Below are 23,868 nucleotides of genomic sequence, written 5' to 3' on the forward strand. Positions count from 1 at the left end.
AGTGACGTGGCCAAGGCTGTTATGCGTTACGTTTGACGTTTTTTTTTCTCTTGGTCCGGGTTTGTTGCGTTTCGATTGTTTTGTTCATGAGAACATACAAATTGATCGTCAGGCAAAAACCGAAGTGGAAAGACATCGAACAGAATTACGATCTGGTATGTTATAAAACAATATCAAGGGCTTGATAAAAAAAAACGTTTTTGCACACAAAGAATTGCGCAAGTACAAGAAACCAATGTAAACGCGCAGAAAATGTGATAGTAATGCATACAAAATGTTCACAATACTTTACATTATTGGCGAAATATCGTCGAAATTGCAAGTTATGCAGCTAATGTTTGCATTACAGACTTCAATCCATTTGTAAAGAAACTAAGGTTGGGGGTGGGACGTTCAGTCGCTGTGTCAAAATGTAGTTATGCCCTGTGTGTAACGTCAACCCGCAAACTATACTGCAGACTTGGTTTAAACCAAACAAGAACCCAGATTCGGAATTTTACTATTGAACTAGAAACACTGCCTACTCATCAATGTCAGTAGAAAACACACCCTCTCTGTCTGTCTGTCAGCTATGACGGCCAAACGTGCAGCTCTGATCACCGACTCCTACAAGGTGGTAAAGAGATCCAGGAGAGAGGAGAAGAGGGCCCCATCGCCTCCCCAGAAGGGTTAGAGTTGTGTGTGTGTGTGTGTCCAGCAAACCACACATCAGTCATACAAGACAGATGGGACATAGTAGAGTATGAAATTGAACTACTGTTTTCAAATGACACCCAAATAATGACACCCAAAAGACACAATGAATAAAATAAAATAGGGTGCTAGAATAGTTTTATTGGTCTCCGGAGAGGAAATTAGTGATTCAGTGATGCAACTCAACTTGTCAATAGAGCACTATGGCCCAGCTGTAAGTGATTGGTCATGGTGGTGTCACTCTAACCTCGCTTCCTGTCTCTCGTCCAATCAGACACTGAGCCACTCCCCCTCACGGCCAGAGAGATAGAGCTGCAGGAGCTGAGGCAGTTTGACCAGGACTGGCGGTATGGACCCTGCACAGGTACCCTGCAGCAACCCTTGTTAACTATCTTGACAACACATTTTAATACCGTTGTTCATAATAACAATATGCAGCACAGCGGTGCGCCAGTGTTTCATCTTTGCACGGTTCCTTTATAGTGTGATGTTTTAGCGTTTCCTCTTGTTTTGTGAATTGTTTTAAACCGATCCAATTGTTTTCCCTCCTGTATTTCATAGTGTTATATGATCTACAGTAGCGTTCCTACTCGCACTGTACTCCCACTCTCTCTCTCTCTCTATCAGGTATCAGTCGCTTGCAGCGGTGGGAGAGAGCTGCACAGCATGGGTTAAACCCCCCTCAGGAGATCAGAGATATGCTACTTTGCGCAGACACAGACCCGGACTACACACACTGGTACTATGATCAGAATACTACACATACAACGAACAAGCAGATGCATACACAAATGCATGTGCATTCATTAGAAAAAAGGGTTATTCGGCTGTCCCCATAGGAGAAGCCTTTTGGGTTCCATGTAGAACCCTCTGTGGAAAGGATTTGACATGGAAACCAAAATGGTTCTACATGGAACCAAAAAGGGTTCTTCAAAGGGTTCTCCTATGGGGACAGCCGAAGGACCCTTTTAGGTTCTAGATAGCACCTTTTTTCTAAGAGTGTACACACACCACACACACAGTCAAACACACACAAAAACTCTCATAAACACACACACTTGATTCTGGACCATTACAAATGTATTCCAGCCATACAGTATCAAAAGTAGCGTTGTGCATAACAGTAATGAGATATTATACAATTGTCATAAAATATTGTCTTCGTACTGTTTTGTCTTTCAGCCTGTGGAGTGACTATCCATTGTGAGACATAAAAAGTGGAGAGACAGAGAAGATAGAAGTGCAATGTCCAAAGTTCACGTGGTTTTGCTTTTGTTCAGTTCGGGTTTGACTGCTAACCATCACACTACACTTAAAAAATAAATAAATAACATTTTCTACCCAAATATCTGCTTTTGTTAGGTCTGTCACACAAACACACCACTGCCTACGTCACACATTTGGTACACATTTGAGACGTTTGCATAAATATTTTTATAGGTAACCTATTTCAAAATAAAGTTTTTCAATTGTATATGTACGAGAGAGAGAGAGTCAGATGTTGCTATTACCTGCTAATGTTGTGTAGACAGTGACACATTCTATTACACAGTAATACACATTGAGTATACCAGACATTAGGAACACCTTTTTGTTCTTGAGTTGCTCAAGATTGCTCTCAGCCAAGGGAGTGGGCTCACTCACAATTTTGCCTCAGAACACAGCCATGAATAAAGAATGGTACCAACACATCCTCCGAAAGCAACTTCTCCCAACCATCCCGGAACAGTTTGGTGATGAACAATGCCTTTTCCAGCATGATGGAGCACCTTGCCATAAGGCAAAAGTGATAACTAAGTGGCTCGGGGAACAAAAAAATTATATTTTGGGTCCATGGCCAGGAAACTCCCCAGACCTTAATCCCATTGAGAACTTGTGGTCAATTCTCAAGAGGCGAGTGGACAAACAAAAACTCACAAATTCTGACAAACTCCAAGCATTGATTATGTAAGAATGGGCTGCCATCAGTCAGAATGTGGCCCAGAAGTTAATTGACAGCATGCCAGGGGGGATTGCAGAGGTCTTGAAAAAGAAGGGTCCACACTGCAAATATTGACTCTTTGCATCAACTTCATGTAAATGTCAATAAAAGCCTTTGACACTTATGAAATGCTTGTAATTATACTTCAGTATTCCATAGTAACATCTGACAAAAATATCTAAAGACACTGAAGCAGCAAACTTTGTGGATATTAATATTTGTGTCATTCTCAATTTTTGGCCACGACTGTACACAATCCATGTCTCAATTGTCTCAAGGCTTAAAAATCCTTCTTTAACCTGTCTCTTCCCCATCATCTACACTGATTGAAGTAGATTTAACAAGTGACATCAACAAGGGATCATAGCTTTCAGCTGGATTCACCTAGTCAGTTGTCCATGGAAAGCGCAAGCATTCTTAATGTTTTGTATACTCAGTGCATATGTAGCTATACAGACAAGTTTGTCACTCATTGTGTATTTATTCCTTGTTTTATTGTTTTTCTAGTATTTCATTTTTTTCCTCTCGGCATTGTTGGGAAGGGCCCGTGAGTGTTAGTCTATATCTGTTGTTTATGAAGCATGTGACAAATAAAATGTGACTTGATTTGAGTAATAGCCCAGAATACGTAATGTAGGCTAATGTGTTGCGTCAGACTAGCAATAGCCTCCTGCTGTTAACGTGACCTCTTATAGAGCAGATAGGAGGGTGCGTGTGAGAGAGAGAGAGAGAGAGAGAGAGAGAGAGAGAGCGAGAGAGAGAGCGAGAGAGAGAGCGAGAGAGAGCGAGAGAGAAAGAGCGAGAGAGAGAGAGAGAGCGAGAGAGAGAGAGAGAGAGAGAGAGAGAGAGAGAGAGAGAGAGAGAGAGAGAGAGAGAGAGAGAGAGAGAGAGAGAGATGGGGCGGGGGACACATAATGTCTGACCACATATGACTTTAGGTACATATGCGACCAGACATGCCGCGTTCAAAACAACTGGGAACTTGGAAAAATACGAGATCAAATCATGATGTCGGTGATCTTCAGGTCGGAGCTCTAGTAAGAGTCCGATATTGCGCGTCACTCATTAGCATTCTGGTGACAGATGGGCGTTGGGGGAGGGAGCTCTCAGTTTTACCTTTAAATCTACGTTCCGCCTATTTTGTTTGACAAACTTTACTATTGGTCAGGTGTAACACGAAGCGAGTGTCATTGACAAACCCATTGGGTTGTACAAAAGTCAATCATCTGAAAAACGACTGTCGCACAGCACGTTCATTGGTCAAGCACTGAGCCAAGGGCAAGGTTGGGGTTCCACCCTCCTGCAGCAAATCACTGGTAGGCGGGTTTATAGAAGTTGCTGCAATGTGATTCGCTGTACAGCCAATTCAGTCTAAATCCCAGGTCTCTAATTGGCCTTACTTCTGCTCCTACGATTTCTGCCACTGATGCACAACTGTGTAATTCTGTGGCCTAGCATGAAATAAAGCGACGGCTATTTAGATAGCTGTGACATAGCGGGTGGATTAAAGCGCACGACATCGGTGTTGTAATCAAATATAGAAGTAGGGGAATACGGTTCCAACAAATCTTAGTTGTACCGGAAGAAAATTACTGTTATTCTCTGAAAATGCCTTCCTTATAATTTTCCAGGACGTAATGTTAGCTAGCGATTCAGTGGGAGAGATAGACAGGCAGTTAATGTAACGTTAGATCGATTTCTCAATTCGTCGTGGGAATTACCGTTTTCTTTTTGTGGTTTTCTAATCCTATTTGTTTTGATATTGTGTTATTTACTCAACGTTTCGGAATTAGTTGTTAGTCAACGCAATACCGGGATACGTAGTGTACTGGTAAGTCTCCCTAAATTAATTGAGCGTAAACGTCCCGTGCAAACAGGATTATTCGCTAGGTACCGATTCTGAGAACGCCAGTTAGCAAATGTTAGCATATTGAAGGCGTCGCAGCGGCTCGGCCTGGAAGTAGGACATTTACCTTCAATGCAGATATTTAAAAGCTCGTCAACAAGACTTTATCGTTGTATGTCAACAAACACACGACATTGCTTTTATTTTATTTGTAAAATAATGTGAGTGGTTGACAAACACTTGACCCGTGTCTGCGTGCTCACATGAGCTCTGCGTCGGATGCTGCGAAGATGATTCTGTCGGTAACATTCTGAGATTCTGACATTGTATCTTCGTCGAATCCTCGATAGGTGCATTTAGCACAATGTGACGGAGAATTCACGGTTCCAGTATATTATGATGTTGCGAAGTTTATTGTATCATGTGTTGAACCCCCTCCTGAACCGAACAGGTGCTGTAAATCAACCTAATTTACATGCAACAGGTGCATCTGATTCACTATCTAGGCTCGTTTTGTAATGTCCCCAGGCGGTTCTCGGTCTCAAATCGGTATTTACAGCATCAAGTCGGTCACCCCCCCCCCCCCCTCCATTTTATTTTCACTAGTTAAGAGTTAATGTTATGTAGACCTACCGATGTGTTGTGTATCCACCTTCACACTCTCTCTCTTTGACTCTCCTTCAGGGATGGACAATGCCCATACTAAGACCGTCGAGGAGGTGTTGGGGTATTTCTGTGTGAATGAGTCGACAGGCCTGAGCTGTGAACAGCTGAGGAAGAGCAAGGAGAGATGGGGCCCAAACGGTATGTCCTAGTTCGTGACCTAAATGACACTATTACCTATGTAGTGCACTGCTTTTGACCAGCACCTATAGGACTCAGTTCACTATTTTTTGACCAATGTCGGGAATAGGTGCCATTTTGGACACAGCCCAAACCCTTCACTCCTAATCCTTAACCCTTGACCCCTTTTACTCTCACCAGTATTCAATTGTTTCAATGATTATTACAATGTAATGACACCCAAGTTAGACCTATGTTTAGTAATGTGATGATGGCTGATAATAGCAATGTTACTGCTATGTTTATAACAATCTCTCTTTCTCTCTGGATTTCTGAACTCCATGATGCAGAGTTACCGGCAGAAGAAGGTAAGATGTTCATCATCTCTCTCTCCGGTCGCTCTCTTTCTCTCTCTGTCCCCTGCATTTACATTCTTTCCATATCTGTGTTTCCAGGGAAGTCGCTATGGGAGCTGGTCCTGGAACAGTTTGAGGATCTGTTGGTTCGGATTCTTCTGCTGGCTGCCTGCATCTCCTTCGTAAGGACACACACACACAGACAACCTGAACAAACACTATCGTAAATACTGTAGCTTTACAGTAAATGGCTAAGTTACAGCCTACCCAAAGCCAGTCAGACATATGTTTATAGCTATTTCAATATTTTGCTCTGAACATTACTATTCACTCTTTATATCCTCACAGTATTACCATCTGTCACATAGTCTCTTGGTTGTTGAAAACAAGTTCCTCTTTAACCTCTCTCTCTCTCTCTCTCTCTCTCTCTCTTCTGACAGACTCTTGCCTGGTTTGAGGAAGGAGAGGGGACCATCACAGCCTTCGTGGAACCCTTCGTCATCCTCCTCATCCTCATCGCCAACGCTATTGTCGGGGTGTGGCAGGTAAAGTCAGTGTTTTGACATGTTTCATTAGTGCGTGTTCCTTCCTAAGTGTGTGTTCATGCATAAACAAGTTTATTAATGTGTGCGACGATGTGTGTTCATTCACGTGTGTGTGTTTCCAGGAGCGTAATGCTGAGAACGCGATCGAGGCGCTGAAGGAGTATGAACCTGAGATGGGGAAGGTGTACCGACAGGACAGGAAGAGTGTCCAGAGGGTCCGGGCTAAGGACCTCGTACCTGGGGACATAGTGGAGGTGGCAGGTAGGCAGAACAACTACAAATCCCAGAGTCCTCTAGGGACCACAGTGTTCTACACTGTAACTGATAACATTGTTGAGGTACTATAGCAGGTAGGCAGAAAAATCTCACCATCCTCTAGTCTTGGGGCCTAAGTGTTCTTTATATTAGAAGTCCTCCAATAATGGAAAGAAGAACAGCAACTCCCCCCCCCAAAAAACACCTATGATATTGAGGTACTATAGCAGGTAGGGGAAAAAACTACAAATTCTGTAACTCCTGAAAGGTCCCTAGTGTTCTATACATGAAGGTGGCAGGTGTGTAGGGGGAAACAGAAACTACAAATCCCATACCCATTAAGTAAATCCCATACCCAAAGTGTTCTATTATTGACCGAGTTGTTTAAATTTCCCAAAATATTTTTTTTAGGTACCCTTGACATTTCTTTTTACCTGTATGGGTTGGATATTTGCCCTCGCATCATCATGGAAATCAAATAAAGGTTCTATGGGAAATTCATAATTCAATCAAGGTGCTGTCAGTTGATATGATATCCGAAGAGGCCTACAATACCCAATATCCCTGCATCTTGATAAGCTCTGGGAATGAGGCCAGACGGGTTCAGCGATTCTAACCTTTTCCAAATATTTTCTCAATTAAACTTTTTACAGATATCTGACTGAAAATGCGGTTTGGGGGTCAGTTTCAAATTTCTGTGTGACTTTTAGCGACAACACAGCTCAAAGGGTTAAGACCGCCCCAATTGTCGAATCCTCAAGGCGCTCAGTTTCTATTCTTAGAGCTTCAAAGAAGTAACAGAGGAAATGGGATTTGAGTGTGTTTTTTATTTGTGTGTGACTCCGAGATTCACAGTGGCGATGTTTGGCTTAAAGAGCATGGGAACTTTGTGACACCAATCACAGTTTACACAGCGGAACACTCGGATGCATCCCAAATGGCACCCTATTCCCTTTTATAGTGTGCTATTTTTGACCAGAGCTAGGGAATAGTGCCATTTGGGAATCATCCATGGAGGAAAAAAAAAAAAACCATAACACACTGTTTATTGCATCAATCATCACATCACTGCCTGTCTATCTGTCTGAGCCAATGATCTTGCAGGGTTTGAGATGTTTATCAATGAATTTGGTTGATTGACAGGTCATAAATAAACAAAACAGCAGTTGTGTGGAAATAAGATGATTAATAGTCTATGGGCTTTAGTTTAGTATGGGCTGTATTATAATATGGGATGTATTAGAACAAACTTAACACAACGGTCAATCTAAGCGCTGGCGGTGTCAAATATTTTTCCTATTTTCACAACCATAATTATCGACGCTGTTTGCTGGCATGGGTGCGAAAGGGCTGGGTTTTTATGAATAAACAAGTTTAGGGTGTGTTGAGATTTGGCCCCTCACTGGCCAATCAGAAACGTGCTCCATGGCGAAATATGTGGTTGCTTTAAGTTGTGTATTTATGGTCTTTTATGTATTGCCTTGGAATCAACTCCAATTCCAATGTTAGTCCATTGTAGTTTGTTAAACAGCTTACAGAAACTAAATAACAAAATGTAGACCTATCCCACCTTTGCTAAATTCAGTATGTTAACTTGACCCTGTTTGCATTCTACATTGAAAGCTGCTGTGCTAATTAAAGAAGCAATAAAACTGGCCTCCTTTAGACTAGTTGAGTATCTGGAGCATCAGCATTTGTGGGTTCAATTACAGGCTCAAAATGGCCAGAAACAAAAAACTTCTTCTGAAACGCATCAGTCTATTCTTGTTCTGAGAAATAAAGGCTATTCCATGTGAGATCTTGCCAAGAAACTGAAGATCTCGTACAACGCTGTGTACTACTCCCTTCACAGAACAGCGCAAACTGGGTCTAACCAGAATAGAAAGAGGAGTGGGAGGCCTCAGTGCACAACTGAGCAAGAGGACAAGTACATTAGGATGTCTAGTTTGAGAAACAGATGCCTCACAAGTCCTTAACTGGCAGCTTCATTAAATAGTACCGCAATACACCATTCTCAAAGTCAACAGTGAAGAGGTGACTCCGGGATGCTGGCCTACTAGGCAGAGTTCTGTCCATGCTCTGTTCTTTTGCTCATCTTAATATTTTATTTTTATTGGCCAGTCTGAGATATGGCTTTTTCTTTGCTACTCTGCCTAAAAGGTCAGCATCCCGGAGTCGCCTCTTCACTGATGTTGAGACTGGTGTTTTGCAGGTACTATTTAATGAAGCTGCCAGTTGAGGACTTGTGAGGTGTCTGTTTTCTTACAGTTGACTGGGGCAGCTCTAGCAGAGGAGAAATTTGACAGACTGACTTGTTGGAAAGGTGGCATCCCATGACGGTGCCACGTTGAAAGTCACTGAGCTCTTCAGTATGGGCCATTCAACTGCCAATGTTTGTCTATGGAGATTGCATGGCTTGTGCTCAATTTTTATACTCCTGTCAGCAATGGGTGTGGCTGATATAGCCAAATCCACTAATTTGAAGGGGTGTCCACATATTTCTGCAATGTAAGACTTGAACCATCACCTCCCTGTTCCGCCCCGTTTTCCCCCAGTGGGTGATAAAGTCCCAGCAGACATCCGGCTGACCTCCATCCGCTCCACCACACTGCGAGTGGACCAGTCCATCCTGACGGGGGAGTCGGTGTCTGTGATCAAACACACAGACCCAGTGCCTGACCCGCGAGCCGTCAACCAGGACAAGAAAAACATGCTGTTCTCTGTAAGTGGGTGGGAAAGAGTGTGTGGTGGGGGGGGTCATTATCTGATTAGAAATAGACCAGCACAGCACGTGAGATTAAGGCATCAAGCTAAAAGGTGCACATTTGTTTGTGTAAGTGCGGGAGAGCGAGTGTGTGTGTGTGTGTGTGTGTGTGTGTTTTATTGATCTAATGGGAGATATGGTGTGAGGAGAGGAACCAGAACTCAGGACTGTGTGCGCACTGATGCTTTGATGTGAGTGTTGAAGGTGTGACTCAACCGTTTGTTGAATAAAACATCACTCGCATTGTTTGAACAGGACACGTACAAAAACACACAATATACTGTGTGATGTAACCTACTTAAGTGCTCCTCATGCACTTCTGAAGAGCCAGGTGAACGAGCTTCAAGACCACTGTCTTCCAGGTCAATGTACTGATAGTGGAGCCATCGAACTGGACCATCGAGGGCTGTGTAGGTACTAGACCTACCCCCACATACGGATTCTGTTCTGTATATCACTAAATTATACCGAATATGTGAGATGCATGTTGTTGACCCCCCCCCCCACACACACACACACACACACACACAATTTGTGATTTATAATATATCTACCCAATGAGCACAAGACGTTGGAAACACTTCTTTGTGGTTTTAAATGTCTTTGAAAAAATGTTGAAAATACAGTGTATTTCTGGTTGAAAAGATATCTTTCTGCTCTTGTGTTGACTGTAATCCCCATGTTTTTTTTTCTTCTCTTGACTCATGTTTCTATTTGATCTGGAAAAAGTATGCTGCTTTTCAGATCAAACTCCTGTAGTAGTTAAGAGTGTACCAACACATTGCTTTGTATCATTGTTCTTCCAGGGCACCAACATTGCGGCGGGCAGAGCTATAGGTGTGGTGGTAGCTACAGGGGTGCAGACTGAGATCGGGAAGATTCGCGACGAGATGGCTGCGACAGACCCAGAGAGAACACCGCTGCAGCAGAAACTGGACCAGTTTGGAGAACAGCTGTCCAAGGTACAAGGACTTTCCTTCTCTTCCCTCTTTCTTTTCCTCATTTTATTTAATTTGTCAGCTGTATTGTTCCTTAACTGACTTTCCTAGTTAAATAAAAAAAAATTGGGGGGTGAGTGGCAGTGTTGTGATTACAGGCTCTCTCCCTACCTCTAGGTGATCACAGTGATCTGTGTGGCAGTGTGGGGTATCAACGTGGGCCATTTCAATGACCCGGTCCACGGTGGCAGCTGGCTCAGAGGGGCTGTCTACTACTTCAAGATCGCTGTGGCACTGGCTGTAGCTGCCATCCCTGAGGGTACGTTGTGGGACCAACCACCTCTCTCTTTCCTATCTCTCTTCTCTTATTTCCTTCTCTGCCTCCATGTGACACACACAAAGTAGAGCAGGAGTCTATTCTATTCTGAGCAATCTAAACCAAAATTAATTCTCTCAAGACAGCTCCTCTCTGTGTCCATGTAGGCTCTTAACTCGATAAATAGATTGATCAGCCAGTCTCTACTTTTGTTACATGACTCGGAAGAACCATTATGGAACCATATATTTAACTGTCCCTTCACCCTATTCAATCTTGCCCCCCCCCACAGGCCTACCCGCTGTGATCACCACCTGCCTGGCTCTGGGGACCAGACGCATGGCTCGGAAGAATGCCATCGTCCGCAGTCTGCCCTCTGTGGAGACCTTGGGCTGCACCTCTGTCATCTGCTCTGACAAGACTGGCACCCTCACCACCAACCAGATGTCTGTCCACCAGGTGAGAGAGGGGGGAAAAATGGAGATAGGAAATGAGTAACCACTTTTGGTTCCCTGGAGCTGACCTGAAAGTGGAATGGTTTGGCATGTTGATTGACAGACACTCAGCCTGATGCTGACCTAACCTAACTGATTGTGACAACGAGTGTGTATTTTCTAACCCTGTCTGTCTGTATCTGCATGTGTGTGTATAGATATTTGTTGTGGACAGTGTGTCAGGGGAGCGATGCGCCCTGAGTGAGTTTTCGGTGACCGGATCGACTTACGCCCCAGAAGGGGAAGTGTGAGTGCCTTTAACCTTTTAACCCTTCACTGATGATTGCGACGTTCAAAACAACTAGGAACTTGGAAATATCGGACTTCAGTCCGTTCAAGACAACTGGGAACTCGGGGGAAAAAACGAGCCCCGACTGGGAAAAATCGCTTTGAATGGTCATCCAACATGAAATTCCATGTCAGAAACTCTGGCATCTTTCTAGAGCTCTGAAATTCTGACCTGAAGATCAGGAAGGTCATGATTTGACCGCGTTTCTTTGGAGTTTCCAGTTGTCTTGAAAGCACTAGATGTCATGACAAATCACTCATCCCCAATTTTGCTAAGACTGTCTGAGTGGGGAGGGGAAAACTGAAAACTACCTGTTATTGGCAGAGGGTTTTGGAACTCTTTCTTATTGGTCTATTAACTAATTTAATGCCTGGTGATGTCACCAGGCTGGCCAAAACTCTATCCCACCAAAATAGGCTGAAATTTCAGGCAGTCTTGTCAATTGGACATGATCATTTTTCACAATTTCCGTTTTATTTCAACCTCGGTGTGGATATATATATTTCTGACTGCACTGGACCTTTAGGATGCTGAGAAATGTTATCTTTCTAATATTTGGTTCCCCTCTACTTCTTCCTTTCTCTAGTCTCATTCTCCCCCTCTTCTGGCTTTTCACAATCCCTTACTTCTCACTCCATCTTTCCCCTTTCTCTCTCTCTCCCTCATCTCTCCCCATGTCATCTTCCACATCCATCTTTAACTCTCTTCTCCTTGTCCTCTCTCTCTCTCCCCCAGGTATAAGGATGAAACGATAGTGAAGTGTAGTCAGTATGAGGGCCTGGTGGAGATGGCCTCTATCTGTGCTCTGTGTAACGACTCCTCTCTGGACTACAACGAGGTAAGAACAGCGCCAGCACACTGCTCACTGCTCTGCACTGCACACCATAACCCCTACACACCATAACCCCTGCCCTACACACCATAACCCCTGCCCTGCCCACCATAACCCCTGCCCTTCCATGCGCACACTATAACCCCTGCCCTTCCATGCGCACAATATAACCCCTGCCATGCCCTGCGCACAATATAACCCCTGCCCTTCCCTGCGCACCATATAACCACTGAGACACTTCTTAGTTCTAGTCCTGGAGACTTTGTTCCAGTCCAGTAGCATCTGTTTGGAATAATACATTAAAATAATATCCTTGTTGACCCTTAACCTGTGTGTGTGTGTGTGTGTGTGTCCAGTCTAAGGGTGTGTATGAGAAGGTAGGCGAAGCCACAGAGACGGCCCTGTGCTGTCTGGTGGAGAAGATGAACGTGTTCGACACAGACCTACGAGGACTGTCAGCAGTCGAGAGAGCTACTGCCTGCTGCTCGGTGTGTGTCTGTAAAATAAATAAAAAATCTGTGTCCGTGCTTTTGAAAAAAATCTGTGTACCATTTGAGACATGCTGACCTAATTTACCTCCTGGCAGGATGATTGAATGATATCTCCTCTATCCTCTCCATCAGGTGATTAAACAGTTGATGAGGAAGGAGTTGACGTTGGAGTTCTCTCGTGACAGGAAGTCCATGTCAGTGTTCTGTTCTCCCAACAAGCTCAGCCGCTCTGCCACGGGGGCCAAGATGTTTGTCAAGGTCAGCTCTCTCCTGTCTGTTCTTTCTTGTCGTTTCTGTTCCTTACGCGTTTCTTTCTTCTGAGCTCTTTATCACTCTCCTCACTTTGTATCCATTTGTCTTCTCTCTCCCAGGGAGCTCCGGAGAGCGTGCTGGAGCGCTGCCGTTGGATCCGGGTGAACGGGGGCGCGCGCGTGCCCATGACACCAGCGGGGCGGGAGCAGCTCCAGGGGACCGTCAGGGAGTGGGCCACGGGGCGGGACACCCTCCGATGCCTCGCCATGGCGACCCGGGACTCACCCCCCGAGATACGCTCCCTCAACCTGGAGAACTCGGCTACCTTCGCCGACTACGAGGTGAGTGATTTAAAAAAAAAAAAAGATTTTTTTTTTTTTAGGATTATATCATCCTTTTTATGAATCTCTTTTATTGATTTTTGACTAAAGTGTGTTGTGGATTTTAAAGACACTTCAAATACAGTTTTATTTGATTAGTGTTAAATAAACAACAATGTCCCCCCAGTCGGACCTGACCTTCGTGGGCTGCGTGGGGATGCTGGACCCCCCCAGGAAGGAAGTACTTGGTGCGGTCCGCATGTGTCGACAGGCTGGCATCCGGGTCATCATGATCACGGGTATGACACGCCTCGCACACGCTCCCTCGGTTGTTTGTTGTGTTGTGATACATGTTTGTTGGATGGGGAGATGCAAGACACAGAATCCGAGGGGATTCATTAAAGTCAACTGAACAGAATTTCTAGCCTCCCACTTGTCTAGTTTAAAATGATATTATAATGTGAAAGGCCGGGACGATGGTAGTATTGCAATATTTTTTTCAATGGCAAAAATGAAATCACGATGCAGACTTTTTTTTTTTTTTTTGTCCTTTCTAAAAAGCTGCTGTATGTCAAATATTGTTTGCTTTAACTTGTAAAATTAAATAAATGTGACATTATGGATTTTTTAAAATCCACTTTGTGTTTTGTTTACTTGCCACGACACTATCGAGTATCACGATACTGGTATCGGCCTAATAACGCAATTTCAAACCGTTTTGCCTGCTGGGTGTCATCTCTAACGTCTTGCCTCTAAACTCGCGTCCCCCCCAGGTGACAACAAGGGCACGGCCATGTCCATCTGTCGTCGCGTGGGCATCATCACGGAGGAGGAGGAGGAGGCGGGCAGGGACGACCCGTTCTCAGGGGGCCTGACGGGGAGGGAGTTTGACGAGCTGCCCCCCCACCTCCAGAGGCAGGCCTGTCGTACCGGACGCTGCTTCGCCCGCGTGGAACCCACACACAAGAGCCGTATCGTGGAGTACCTACAGAGCCTTGATGACATCACAGCCATGGTGAGGGGGGGCTGTGTGAGTGTGTTTAGGGGGTTGGTGAAAGTGTGTGTGTATCTCTGGCAACAGTGTCCCTGTCTAGGGCTCTACTTTGTGACACTTAAAAAGGCATGTTTGCATTGTGTGGGGCCTTTCATGCGTTTCCTCCCTTGTTTTGACTCATCGCCTGTTCTTGCCCCCTCCATCCCACTCTCCCCCAGACTGGTGATGGAGTAAATGATGCGCCAGCCCTGAAGAAGGCAGAGATCGGTATCGCCATGGGTTCAGGCACGGCTGTGGCCAAGTCTGCCTCCGAGATGATCTTAGCTGATGATAACTTCTCTACCATCGTAGCGGCTGTAGAAGAGGGCAGAGCCATCTACAACAACATGAAACAGTTCATACGATACCTCATCTCTTCCAACATAGGAGAGGTTGTCTGGTGAGGATAGGGGGAGGAGAGGGATGGATTAGAGGAGAGGGATGGATTAGAGGAGAGGGATGGATTAGAGGAGAGGGAGGGAAAGCCATCTATAACAAAATGAAACTGTTTCATAGGAGAGGTTGTATGTGAGGAGAGGTTGTATGTGGGGAGAGGGGGATGGAAACGGGGAAGGGTGGTAGGGTTACGGTTATAAATAAAGGGGAAGGATAACAGAACAGTGGTGGACATTTAGGAGAGGAGTACTCTTTAGGTCAGGTGACAATGGGGAGAAGGAAAATTTTAAAAGGAGGGATGGTTGAAGGGATTAACTTGAGGGAAAATAGTAGTCTGGGACAGTGAAAGAGGATTTCTGAATTATGTTGTATCCCTCCCTCACTCTGACCCTCTCCCCTCCAGTATTTTCATGACGGCTGCCCTGGGTATGCCCGAGGCCCTGATCCCAGTCCAGTTGCTGTGGGTCAACCTGGTGACAGACGGCTTCCCGGCCACCGCCCTGGGCTTCAACCCCCCTGACCTGGACATCATGTCCCGCCCCCCACGCTCCCCCAAGGAGCCACTTATCTCCGGCTGGCTCTTCTGCAGATACCTCATTGTCGGATGTGAGTAAATCTAGTATATCTATATCTATGGCAGACACCGCATTGTGAGGCTAGATTATGAACAGACAGGGTTTTTGTATTTTTACGTCACAATATCAGCTCGGATTCTAGAATATACACATCTAACCTTTGACTTCTCTCTCAGGCTACGTGGGAGCGGCCACAGTAGGAGCTGCTGCCTGGTGGTTCATGGCAGCACACGACGGACCCAAACTCTCCTTCTACCAACTGGTAAGAACATGTCCCTCTCTCTCACTTCTCTTACTTTAACGTCTCTGACCTCTCACTCACTCACCCATCTCGCTCTTTAAATTTTTTTAAATTTTCTCTCCTCCTCTTAGTCCCACTATCTACAGTGCAGTGAAGGCCACGGGGAGTTTGCGGGGGTGCAGTGCTCAGTGTTCGAATCGCCTTACCCCATGACCATGGCCCTGTCCGTGCTCGTTACCATAGAGATGTGTAACGCCCTCAACAGGTACGCTACTAAAACTGCAACTCCCAACAATTCCTTGCGGTACTTAGCATCGGTCACAGAGATGATTATTTGTGACGTGACACAGAACAGGTTTTAGTTCTCGTACAATAACATTTCTATTTATTAGTCACAGTACATTCTACATGTATAAATATTGACTCTACGGTTCATTCAGTTCTATTGCATTTGTAGTCAACCTTTGCTCTTTTCAATCAGACATAAATGTTTACATCAAATTAAACACACAAAAAAGGTCATGATATGCATGCCTATTCAATCGAGTACAGATTTCTATCAGATTATTTAGTATATGTGTGGATATTTTACTGACATCTGACTTTGTACTGATATCCAGAGCTCTGTTGTGTTAATATCAATATTCTATTGGCATCTTATGAGTTTGTACTGGTCCATTTCTGAGCTCCGCTGTGTGTCCTTGTCCTCAGTCTGTCAGAAAACCAGTCCCTGCTGAAGATGCCTCCTTGGTCCAACCCCTGGCTGGTGGGAGCTATCTGTCTCTCCATGGCGCTCCACTTCCTCATCCTCTATGTTGACCCCCTGCCTGTAAGTGTGTGTTCGTTCATCTGGCATAAATGTTCTACTGACTCTGAAAAACACTAAAAGAAAGATGCCCAGGGTCCCTGCTCATCTGTGTGAACGTGCCTTAGGCATGCTGCAAGGGGGCATGAGGACTGCAGTTGTGGCCAGGGCAATAAATTGCCATGTCCGTACTGGGTGATGCTTAAGACAGCGCTACAGGGAGATAGGACTGAGAGCTGATCCTCCTCGCAGTGGCAGACCACGTGTAACAACACCTGCACAGGATCGGTATATCCAAACATCACACCTGTGGGACAGGTACAGGATGGCAACAACAACTGCCTGAGTTACACCGGGAATGCACAATCCCTCCATCAGTGCTCAGACTGTCCGCAATAGGCTGAGAGAGGCTGGACAGGGCTTGTAGGCCTGTTGTAAGGCAGGTCCTCACCGGCAACAACATTTGAGCCTATGGGCACAAACCCACTGTTGCTGGACCAGTCAGGACTGGCAAAAAGTGCTCTTCACTGATGAGTTGCGGTTTTGTCTCACCAGGGGTGATGGTCGGATTACACAGAGGCCTGTACTCTGGAGCGGGATCGATGTGGAGGGTCCGTCATGGTCTGGGGCGGTGTGTCACAGCATCATCAGATTGCCTGCAATGACAACAAGCACAATTTCAACGCAGCGCTTTACAGGGAAGACATCCTCCTCCCTCATGTGGTACCCTTCCTGCAGGCTCAACCTGACATGACCCTCCAGCATGACAATGCCACCAGCCATACTGCTCGTTCTGTGTGTGATTTCCTGCAAGACAGGAATTTCAGTGTTCTGCCATGGCCAGCGAAGCGCCCGGATCTCTGGGACCTGTTGGCACGGAGGGTGAGGGCTAGGGCCATTCCCCCCCCCCCCCCCCAGAAATGTCCGGGGACTTGCAGGTGCCTTGGTGGAAGAGCGGGGTAAAATCTCTCAGCAAGGACTGGCAAATCTGGTGCAGTACTTAATGCAGCTGGTGGCCACACCAGATTACGAACTTACTTTTGATTTTGACCCCCCACCCTTTGTTCAGGGACACATTATTCAATTTCTGTTGGTCACATGTCTGTGGAACTTGTTTATGTCTGTTGAATCTTGTTATTTTCATACAAATATGTTTGCTGAAAACAAATGCAGTTGACAGTGAGAAGATGTTTATTTTTTTGCTGAGTTCATATAATATTATTATTTATGCTTTGTGGAAGAATATGATCTAATGCAGAAAAATATCTTGGTAGGACAAGGTTATGTATGTTTATGCACATGGAAGTCAGTGATATGTTTAATATTTACCATAGGTTAATGCGGCAGTACAAATGTCATGTGACTAAAATGAAAGGACATTTTAGTTGGCCAAAATGGTCCCATTGTTTTCAATATTTTCACAGACTAATTCATTATTCAAATGCCAAAAAATGGGACTAAAACTTAACTTAATTTAAGTGCCAAAATGACATCTGCTGTACAATGAAGTGCCTGTGTTACATTGTGCTCCTCCGATATCTCATTGTTTAACCACCCCTTGCCTTCTCTCTCCCCTGCCTTCTCCCATCCCTTCTCTCCCCTGCCCTCTCCCATCCCCTCTCTCCCTTGCCTTTTCTCCCCTCTCTCCCATCCAGGTGGTGTTCCAGATCCGCCCCCTGTCATGGCCACAGTGGGTTGTGGTCCTCAAGATGTCCCTGCCTGTCATCTTCATGGACGAGGCCCTTAAGTTCCTGGCCCGGAACTGGATCGAGCCGGGTACCAACGTGGAGCGCCAGGAGGAGGAGCGGGAGCGCCGGCGGAGGGGTCAAGGGCCAGGGGGCATGACCGCCGCCGTGAGCAGGGCGTTCAAGGGCGTGTCCTGGTCGTTCGTTTTAATGTCGTTCCCGCTACTGGTCTGGATTTACAGCCTGGACTCTGATATTACTAACATGTTCTATGAGTGAAGGTGAGAAGAGGGGGTGGGAGGGGTTTGGGGAAGGAACTATAAAATAAATAGGGGAGCAAGTTGAGGTGAAGATGGAGTGCAGGGAAAGGAACAAATTTAAAAAATACATTTTTAGAGGGATAAAGCCAGGGATGAAAGGTGAACAATCTGAGACGGTGAGAGGAAGTGAAGAGGAGGGAGCTGATACAACCTAGCTCAGCACTCTGACTTTTTTAATACGGGCCCTGACCGTAAGTGAGGGATTTCACATAACTCAAGGTCCTATTTAATCATGCCTGGTTTAACGTGTTACCGGAATAGGTCTTGAAAATACCATTCCGCTTGTGCAGAAAGAACGCACGTTTTGGTTCACGTAGCTCCTTGACAACACAATTTTTACAATGTGGAACAAAGCAGAGAAGAAACGCAACTTTGTAGTTGATTCAAACTATCTTTCTGGCGGCTCAGAATGAGTGTTTATTTTTTTTTCAATTTAACTTCTCCCCAGAAAGCTTGTTTAGCGGATTTGATTGAATATGGCTGTTGCTTGTGTCTTGAACTCTCTCCTGCATATTTATTAAATTTTGAAAGGTAAATTCCTGTCTATAGATGATTTCTAACAGAAGATAGTACTTATTAATTTCATTCCAGTTTCTCTACCTGTAAGGTGACAGGTGGGAACATAGAGAGAAAGCAGCTTCTTCAGTCCAGTCTAGGGAATGGAGGGATGACTGGATGGAAAGGGAAAGCTGAAGAATCTTCCAGCATCAGTCAGACTGGTCATACACTGACATTCCAGCCAGCTTCAGAAATCAGTCAATATTTGATTTAATTTAGGTGTCATCAAACTGTGTCTAGAGAAGAGGACAGCAGAGTACTTATTTAATGTGTATTTCTTAGGGGTATGGGCTGGCAAAGCTGCATTTTGACAAGTAAAAGATTTTGCGTTCGTTTTCACTGCACTATTCGTATTTATTAACGACACGGAATTGTTTTCTTTTTTTGATTTGTGTCAGATTTTTCTATGCCTAACGTCTTCGCTACAGAATGGATGTTGCCTCCATTGTATGGTTCTGATTAAGGTTGGCTACTCTTTATGACATCATACCCTTTTGTCTCCTTCTCATCATGCATGTTTGAGATTGACTACTGGTACATTGCAGATGGACTGCTCAGAATCACTGATCTCCAAATCACCTTGCATTCTAAATAACTACTCATTGTGTGATCAAGATAAGCGATTCTGCGCTGTGCCTTGCTCAAACACATCCTCCTCAAACACGCTGACTGTTGCTCTATACTAGAACTGTCCAGGTTGGGTAGTAATGGGCTTCAGGTGCAGGCTTGGCATCTTTTTGCATTACCAAATTCGTTCTGATGTCCTCCACACGATTTCAGCTGCGTCCTTAAAGTTCTGTCACAATCCTCACGTAGGCCTAGAAGTAGTAGACTTGCCTCTCCGGAAGGCTCCAACAACTCTGACATTGTCGGGCTGAGAAATTGCATCATATTTCAGCTAGGCTACTCTACCATTCTACTAGTTGACCATGTGTTTTGATAGTCTTAACAGCCACTGTGACATCACACCATGAACTAAAGGTACAAAGTTGTGTAGTCTGCTTATGTGGACACCAATACCACTTCCCCTATAGTAGTGGGTTTGTTAGGGCTGGGAACACTTGTGTTTTATTGACTACACACCAAATTTGCTAACCCCCCCAGACTTGCAACATTGTTTTTTGTTTATTATGATTGATATAACTACTATGGGAATTCTGATTAATTGTCGCTGTGGCATCTGTAGTACCCCTACTGTGCCTGTAAAGAATTAGGGGTGCAATTATTATTATTATTTTTTTGTAGTAAAGGGTTATTATAAAAATCATTAATAGGTGTAAGAATGAGAGGAGTGGAAAAGGGGGATTAGGGATGAGGGAGAGATGCTGAGAGGAGAGGTCTCTTTTCTTTCCATCTCTGTTTCTCTACTAGCGTTCTGCCAGTGCTGTCTTCATCTGAAACCAATAAGCAAAATAATTCTTAAATTAACAACTTCAAAGGAATAAACATTGAGTGGAGTAATTGGAACTTTTTACAACATTTAATTTTGACTGAATTAAAGTGGGAATGTATTTTGTTTATTGTAAATTGTTCCATTGCTGTCTGCCACATTACTGCTATTTTGAAATATGGAAAATGCTTTATGGGATAAACAATAAAATTGTTAATTTAAATGTACGTTTCTGTGGTTGCTAATTTGACAGAGGTCAGAGCAATGTATTTAAATTCATGGCAGTGGTTAGGGTATTCTTCACATTGTAAAGCCACAATGTGTCTCAATATGGCCCCTCATCATGTCGTCCATGGTTTCCCAAGCCCCCTCCCCCCCAAAAAAAGAAAAAAAAAATCAAAGCTTGAAGAGTTGGGTATTTCAATCCACTGTGTAGTGCTAGGGCAAAAAAACAGCCTACATTGGGTAACGCTGATGTTGGCTAACCTCACCAGGAAAAACATGCTGTTATAGAGTATTTTTTTATCGCCGCAAGGTGGCGCAGTAGAGCAGGGTTTGAAGATTTGACAGCTGTAAAGTACCACTGACAGCTGGGCGTGCACGCGTAAGTGGAAACTCGTTGCTGTGTGTGTGTGTGTGTGGGGGGGGGGGGGGGGGGGGGGGTCCATTTATATAGACGGTTGGAAGGCGAGAGGAGGGGTTTAAAGCCATGCAGATGTAATGAAGTTGTGGCGAGGAACTAACCGAATGGAAAGTGAAGTTTCACAAGACCCACAGTAACTGACTGTAACGTGTTATAGCAACACATGAACAGTTTAAGTCCCGATTTTTTTCCCCACTAAAGACGAGAAATAAACCATTTACCATAGATATCGATTCTTTCAGGGATTATCGTCTGAAGTAAGTAATTTCTGTCATATTTTGCATGTTCAGAAATGTTAATATTTTGTGTCTGTGGTAAGAGGAATTTGACTTTACGCACATGGCACAAGACTTCTCTTGAATATTTGTTTTTTCCCCCCTCATTCTATTTCATTCTTTATTTGACAGTCTTTCATTTGTTTTCCTATTAATGTACATGCCTTTTGTGTAGACAGTGACAAGGATGATTTTATATCAGTTTAAACAATGCTAAAGTTAATATGTTGACACTAGTATGTTTGACGCTCATTTTATATATATATATATATATCACAAATTTGTTCTTGACACGTTTCAGGTGTTGTTTAGCCATAAGAGTAGTATAATGGAGGGTGACCAGTACATTGTTTATAGTCAACTTTGTATAATTGGAAATAGGTCCAGTTTTGAACGCGGCAACGGGCATTCCATGCGCTGTCCACGTAAAAGGTGGCACGACCGGTGTCACCTGGACGCAGCTGTTAGTGCGCACACAGGGGAGCACGAGGAGAGGTCAAGTGACTGGCCGCACTAGGGGAAACAGCTGAGGGTGTGACAGAGAGAGAGAGTCGAAAGAGAGGTGGGGCGGTTTTACCACCCCTGGTTTTAAGAAGAGATCTGTGACCATCCATTTGAACTCCATATTACGAGTAGTAGTAAACCAACCTATAACCATGCCAACAGCACCAATCAACCAGTGTCACAGACTTGGTTGTGATGCAAACCTTCTATGATGCCATCTCTCTCTCTCTGGACACACTTCACAGTTAGTTGGTGTTGGTGGACTGATCTGTTCATGACATGGCCAGTGAATGGTGGTGCCATTGTTAACATATTGTGTATTTACTCAGTGTATTTTACTCTGCCTTCGCTGGTGTCTACAGCAGGAATTGGAAATCCAGCAACTCTTGGAGGAACAGTGGAAGTTGATAGAAGTGCTTCTTTATTATTATGTTTACCAAGAAAGATCTTTATCAACTTCCACTGTTCCTCTAAAAGATGCTATCCAACTTTCTTTTGAATCAAATGAAATGTTATCGGTCACATGCACATATTATGGCAGATGTTAGTGCGGGTGTAGTGAAATGCGTGTGTTCCTAGCTCCCACGGCGCAGTAGTATCTAACAATTCACAAAACACACCGATCTAGAAGTAAAAGAATGGAATAAATATATAAATATTAGGACAAGCAATGTCGGAGTCCGGAGTATAAATATAAATATATGATGGGATGTATAGACATTATGGACAGTATGTGGAGAGAATATTTAGTATATATGTGGAAGACGTAGGATAGAATAGTATTTATACAGCAATGGTTGAATGGGATGGCATTGACTAGAATACAGTATATACATATGAAATGAGTAAAACAGTATGTAAACATTAAGGTGACCAGTGTTCCATTATTAAAGATACTAGTGATTCCATGTCTATGTACAACGGTCAGCAGTCTCTAAGATGCAGGGGTTGAGTAATCGGGTGGTAGCCGGCTAGTGACAGTGACTTAAGTTCACGGCAGGGTACTGGGTGAAGGACAAAAACACACTCCAAAGTTGCTTAGGAGCAGAGCTGCTATGTCTGTCGGCGCCATCTTCCTGACAGACCATTTCCCCTTTTTCCCATTTGGTTCCACTGGCACACGAAACAAAACAATGACTTATGACCAGTGCCTGAATTGGGCTAGTACACACCAGTAATATGTACAGGCTCCTCTATAAAACAGTACCAGCACCCATTTCAGTCCACATCAAGCACTGTTGAAACTATGACTATCAAGACACATCTCTCTGTTTTTTTGCTTTGTCATTTAACAGGCACTTATCCAGAGCAACTAGGGTTAAGTTCCTCGCTCAGGGGAACATCAACAGATTTTTCACCTAGTTGGCTCTGGGATTCAAACCAGCAACCTTTCGGTTACTGGCCCAATGCTCTAAACCGCTAGGCTACCTGCTGTCTCCGTCTGAGTGACGGTTGGACGTGACATCCCGTTGGTGATCGTCGTCATAGCGATCATACCACGACCAGGCAGACAGTCAGTCAGTCATTGTGATCAGGACTCGTGTGGCAGGTGCTGTCTCTGGCTTGCATCCCAAATAGACACCCTATTCCCTACAGAGTGAACTATAAAGGGAGTAGGGTCCATTTGGGGCCCATCCTCTGTCTGTCCCTCAAAGTTGAGATACAACTTTATCTGTTCTGCTGGGGGGCATCGGGGTGGAAAGAATCCGAGAGACAGACAGACGAACGAGATGGAGAGCGAGATAGTAAGAAGAGAGCGATCAACCAAAATGGACATGGGAGGGGGATTCTTCAGAGGGGGTCTTCCTCAGATCCGGTGCCTCGCTATACCGCAATAAACAGAGTTCAAATGCAGAGGCCATTGATTGAGTGCTTTTAAAGTATCCGATCTCCGCTGCGCTGTATCAGAACAATGGACAGCACGCTACACACTAAAGCAAGGCCCATCTTGGTGATGCATGTAGGCTACAAGATAATTACAAACAGCCTATATGAATGCAGCCGTACACACAGCTGTCTTGCCAACATAATGCTAACTAAATGCTGAAAGTAGTCGCCTAGTTATTCATGAGTGCAAACTAAAATACTGAATAGCAAGCAGTTTGGCTTAGAATCCCGGCGAATGCGAACGAATGAATGCGAACAGATCAAAACAACTGTACCAAGTAGACCTAGTAAACAAAATAGCAGATCGACAAAGGCACGATCGATATTTAGGCTGGTTACGTTAAACAGTAAACAAACACAGTAATCAAAAAGGTGAATGGAGATCCAAATAGCCAGAACAC

General features: G+C 44.4%; 3 protein-coding genes across 4 annotated transcripts in view; all 3 read left to right on the top strand.

Annotated features, from left to right (window-relative positions):
- Positions 1-23: 23 nt before the first annotated feature.
- pold4 (DNA polymerase delta 4, accessory subunit) lies at positions 24-2,039 on the top strand. The gene is made up of 5 exons (XM_064927389.1): positions 24-155; positions 570-668; positions 968-1,057; positions 1,321-1,432; positions 1,876-2,039. The coding sequence occupies exons 2-5, from the start codon at positions 572-574 to the stop codon at positions 1,898-1,900; spliced, it is 324 nt and encodes a 107-aa protein (XP_064783461.1). The 5' UTR covers positions 24-155; positions 570-571; the 3' UTR covers positions 1,901-2,039.
- Positions 2,040-4,093: 2,054 nt separating this feature from the next.
- On the top strand, positions 4,094-20,381 carry LOC135507761 (sarcoplasmic/endoplasmic reticulum calcium ATPase 2-like). Its single transcript, XM_064927390.1, has 23 exons — positions 4,094-4,505; positions 5,205-5,324; positions 5,654-5,671; positions 5,759-5,841; positions 6,100-6,204; positions 6,327-6,465; positions 9,015-9,181; positions 10,030-10,185; positions 10,339-10,480; positions 10,770-10,936; positions 11,130-11,218; positions 11,996-12,098; positions 12,449-12,580; positions 12,716-12,841; positions 12,955-13,176; positions 13,343-13,454; positions 13,929-14,170; positions 14,368-14,588; positions 14,988-15,190; positions 15,336-15,421; positions 15,532-15,665; positions 16,112-16,229; positions 17,861-20,381. The coding sequence occupies exons 2-23, from the start codon at positions 5,207-5,209 to the stop codon at positions 18,167-18,169; spliced, it is 3,192 nt and encodes a 1,063-aa protein (XP_064783462.1). The 5' UTR covers positions 4,094-4,505; positions 5,205-5,206; the 3' UTR covers positions 18,170-20,381.
- A 498-nt stretch (positions 20,382-20,879) lies between these two features.
- LOC135507762 (large neutral amino acids transporter small subunit 3-like) overlaps positions 20,880-23,868 on the top strand; it is a 50,999-nt gene continuing 48,010 nt past the window's right edge. For both annotated transcript variants that reach the window (XM_064927392.1, XM_064927391.1), the window contains exon 1: positions 20,880-21,058. The gene's annotated coding sequence lies outside the window, so the exon portion shown is untranslated. The remainder of the gene's footprint in view (positions 21,059-23,868) is intronic.

This window comes from Oncorhynchus masou, chromosome 21, assembly GCF_036934945.1.
Source record: "Oncorhynchus masou masou isolate Uvic2021 chromosome 21, UVic_Omas_1.1, whole genome shotgun sequence".
NCBI classification, from domain to species: domain Eukaryota; kingdom Metazoa; phylum Chordata; class Actinopteri; order Salmoniformes; family Salmonidae; genus Oncorhynchus; species Oncorhynchus masou.

Bases quoted from the DNA above. Each gene is read 5' to 3' on its own strand.
- pold4 (XM_064927389.1), top strand. From the start codon at position 572: ATGACGGCCAAACGTGCAGCTCTGATCACCGACTCCTACAAGGTGGTA. The intron at 669-967 runs GTTAGAGTTGTG...TCGTCCAATCAG, and splicing joins CCCATCGCCTCCCCAGAAGG to ACACTGAGCCACTCCCCCTC. The intron at 1,433-1,875 runs GTACTATGATCA...TTTGTCTTTCAG, and splicing joins GACCCGGACTACACACACTG to CCTGTGGAGTGACTATCCAT.
- LOC135507761 (XM_064927390.1), top strand. From the start codon at position 5,207: ATGGACAATGCCCATACTAAGACCGTCGAGGAGGTGTTGGGGTATTTC. The intron at 13,177-13,342 runs GTGAGTGATTTA...ATGTCCCCCCAG, and splicing joins CTACCTTCGCCGACTACGAG to TCGGACCTGACCTTCGTGGG. The intron at 14,171-14,367 runs GTGAGGGGGGGC...ACTCTCCCCCAG, and splicing joins TTGATGACATCACAGCCATG to ACTGGTGATGGAGTAAATGA.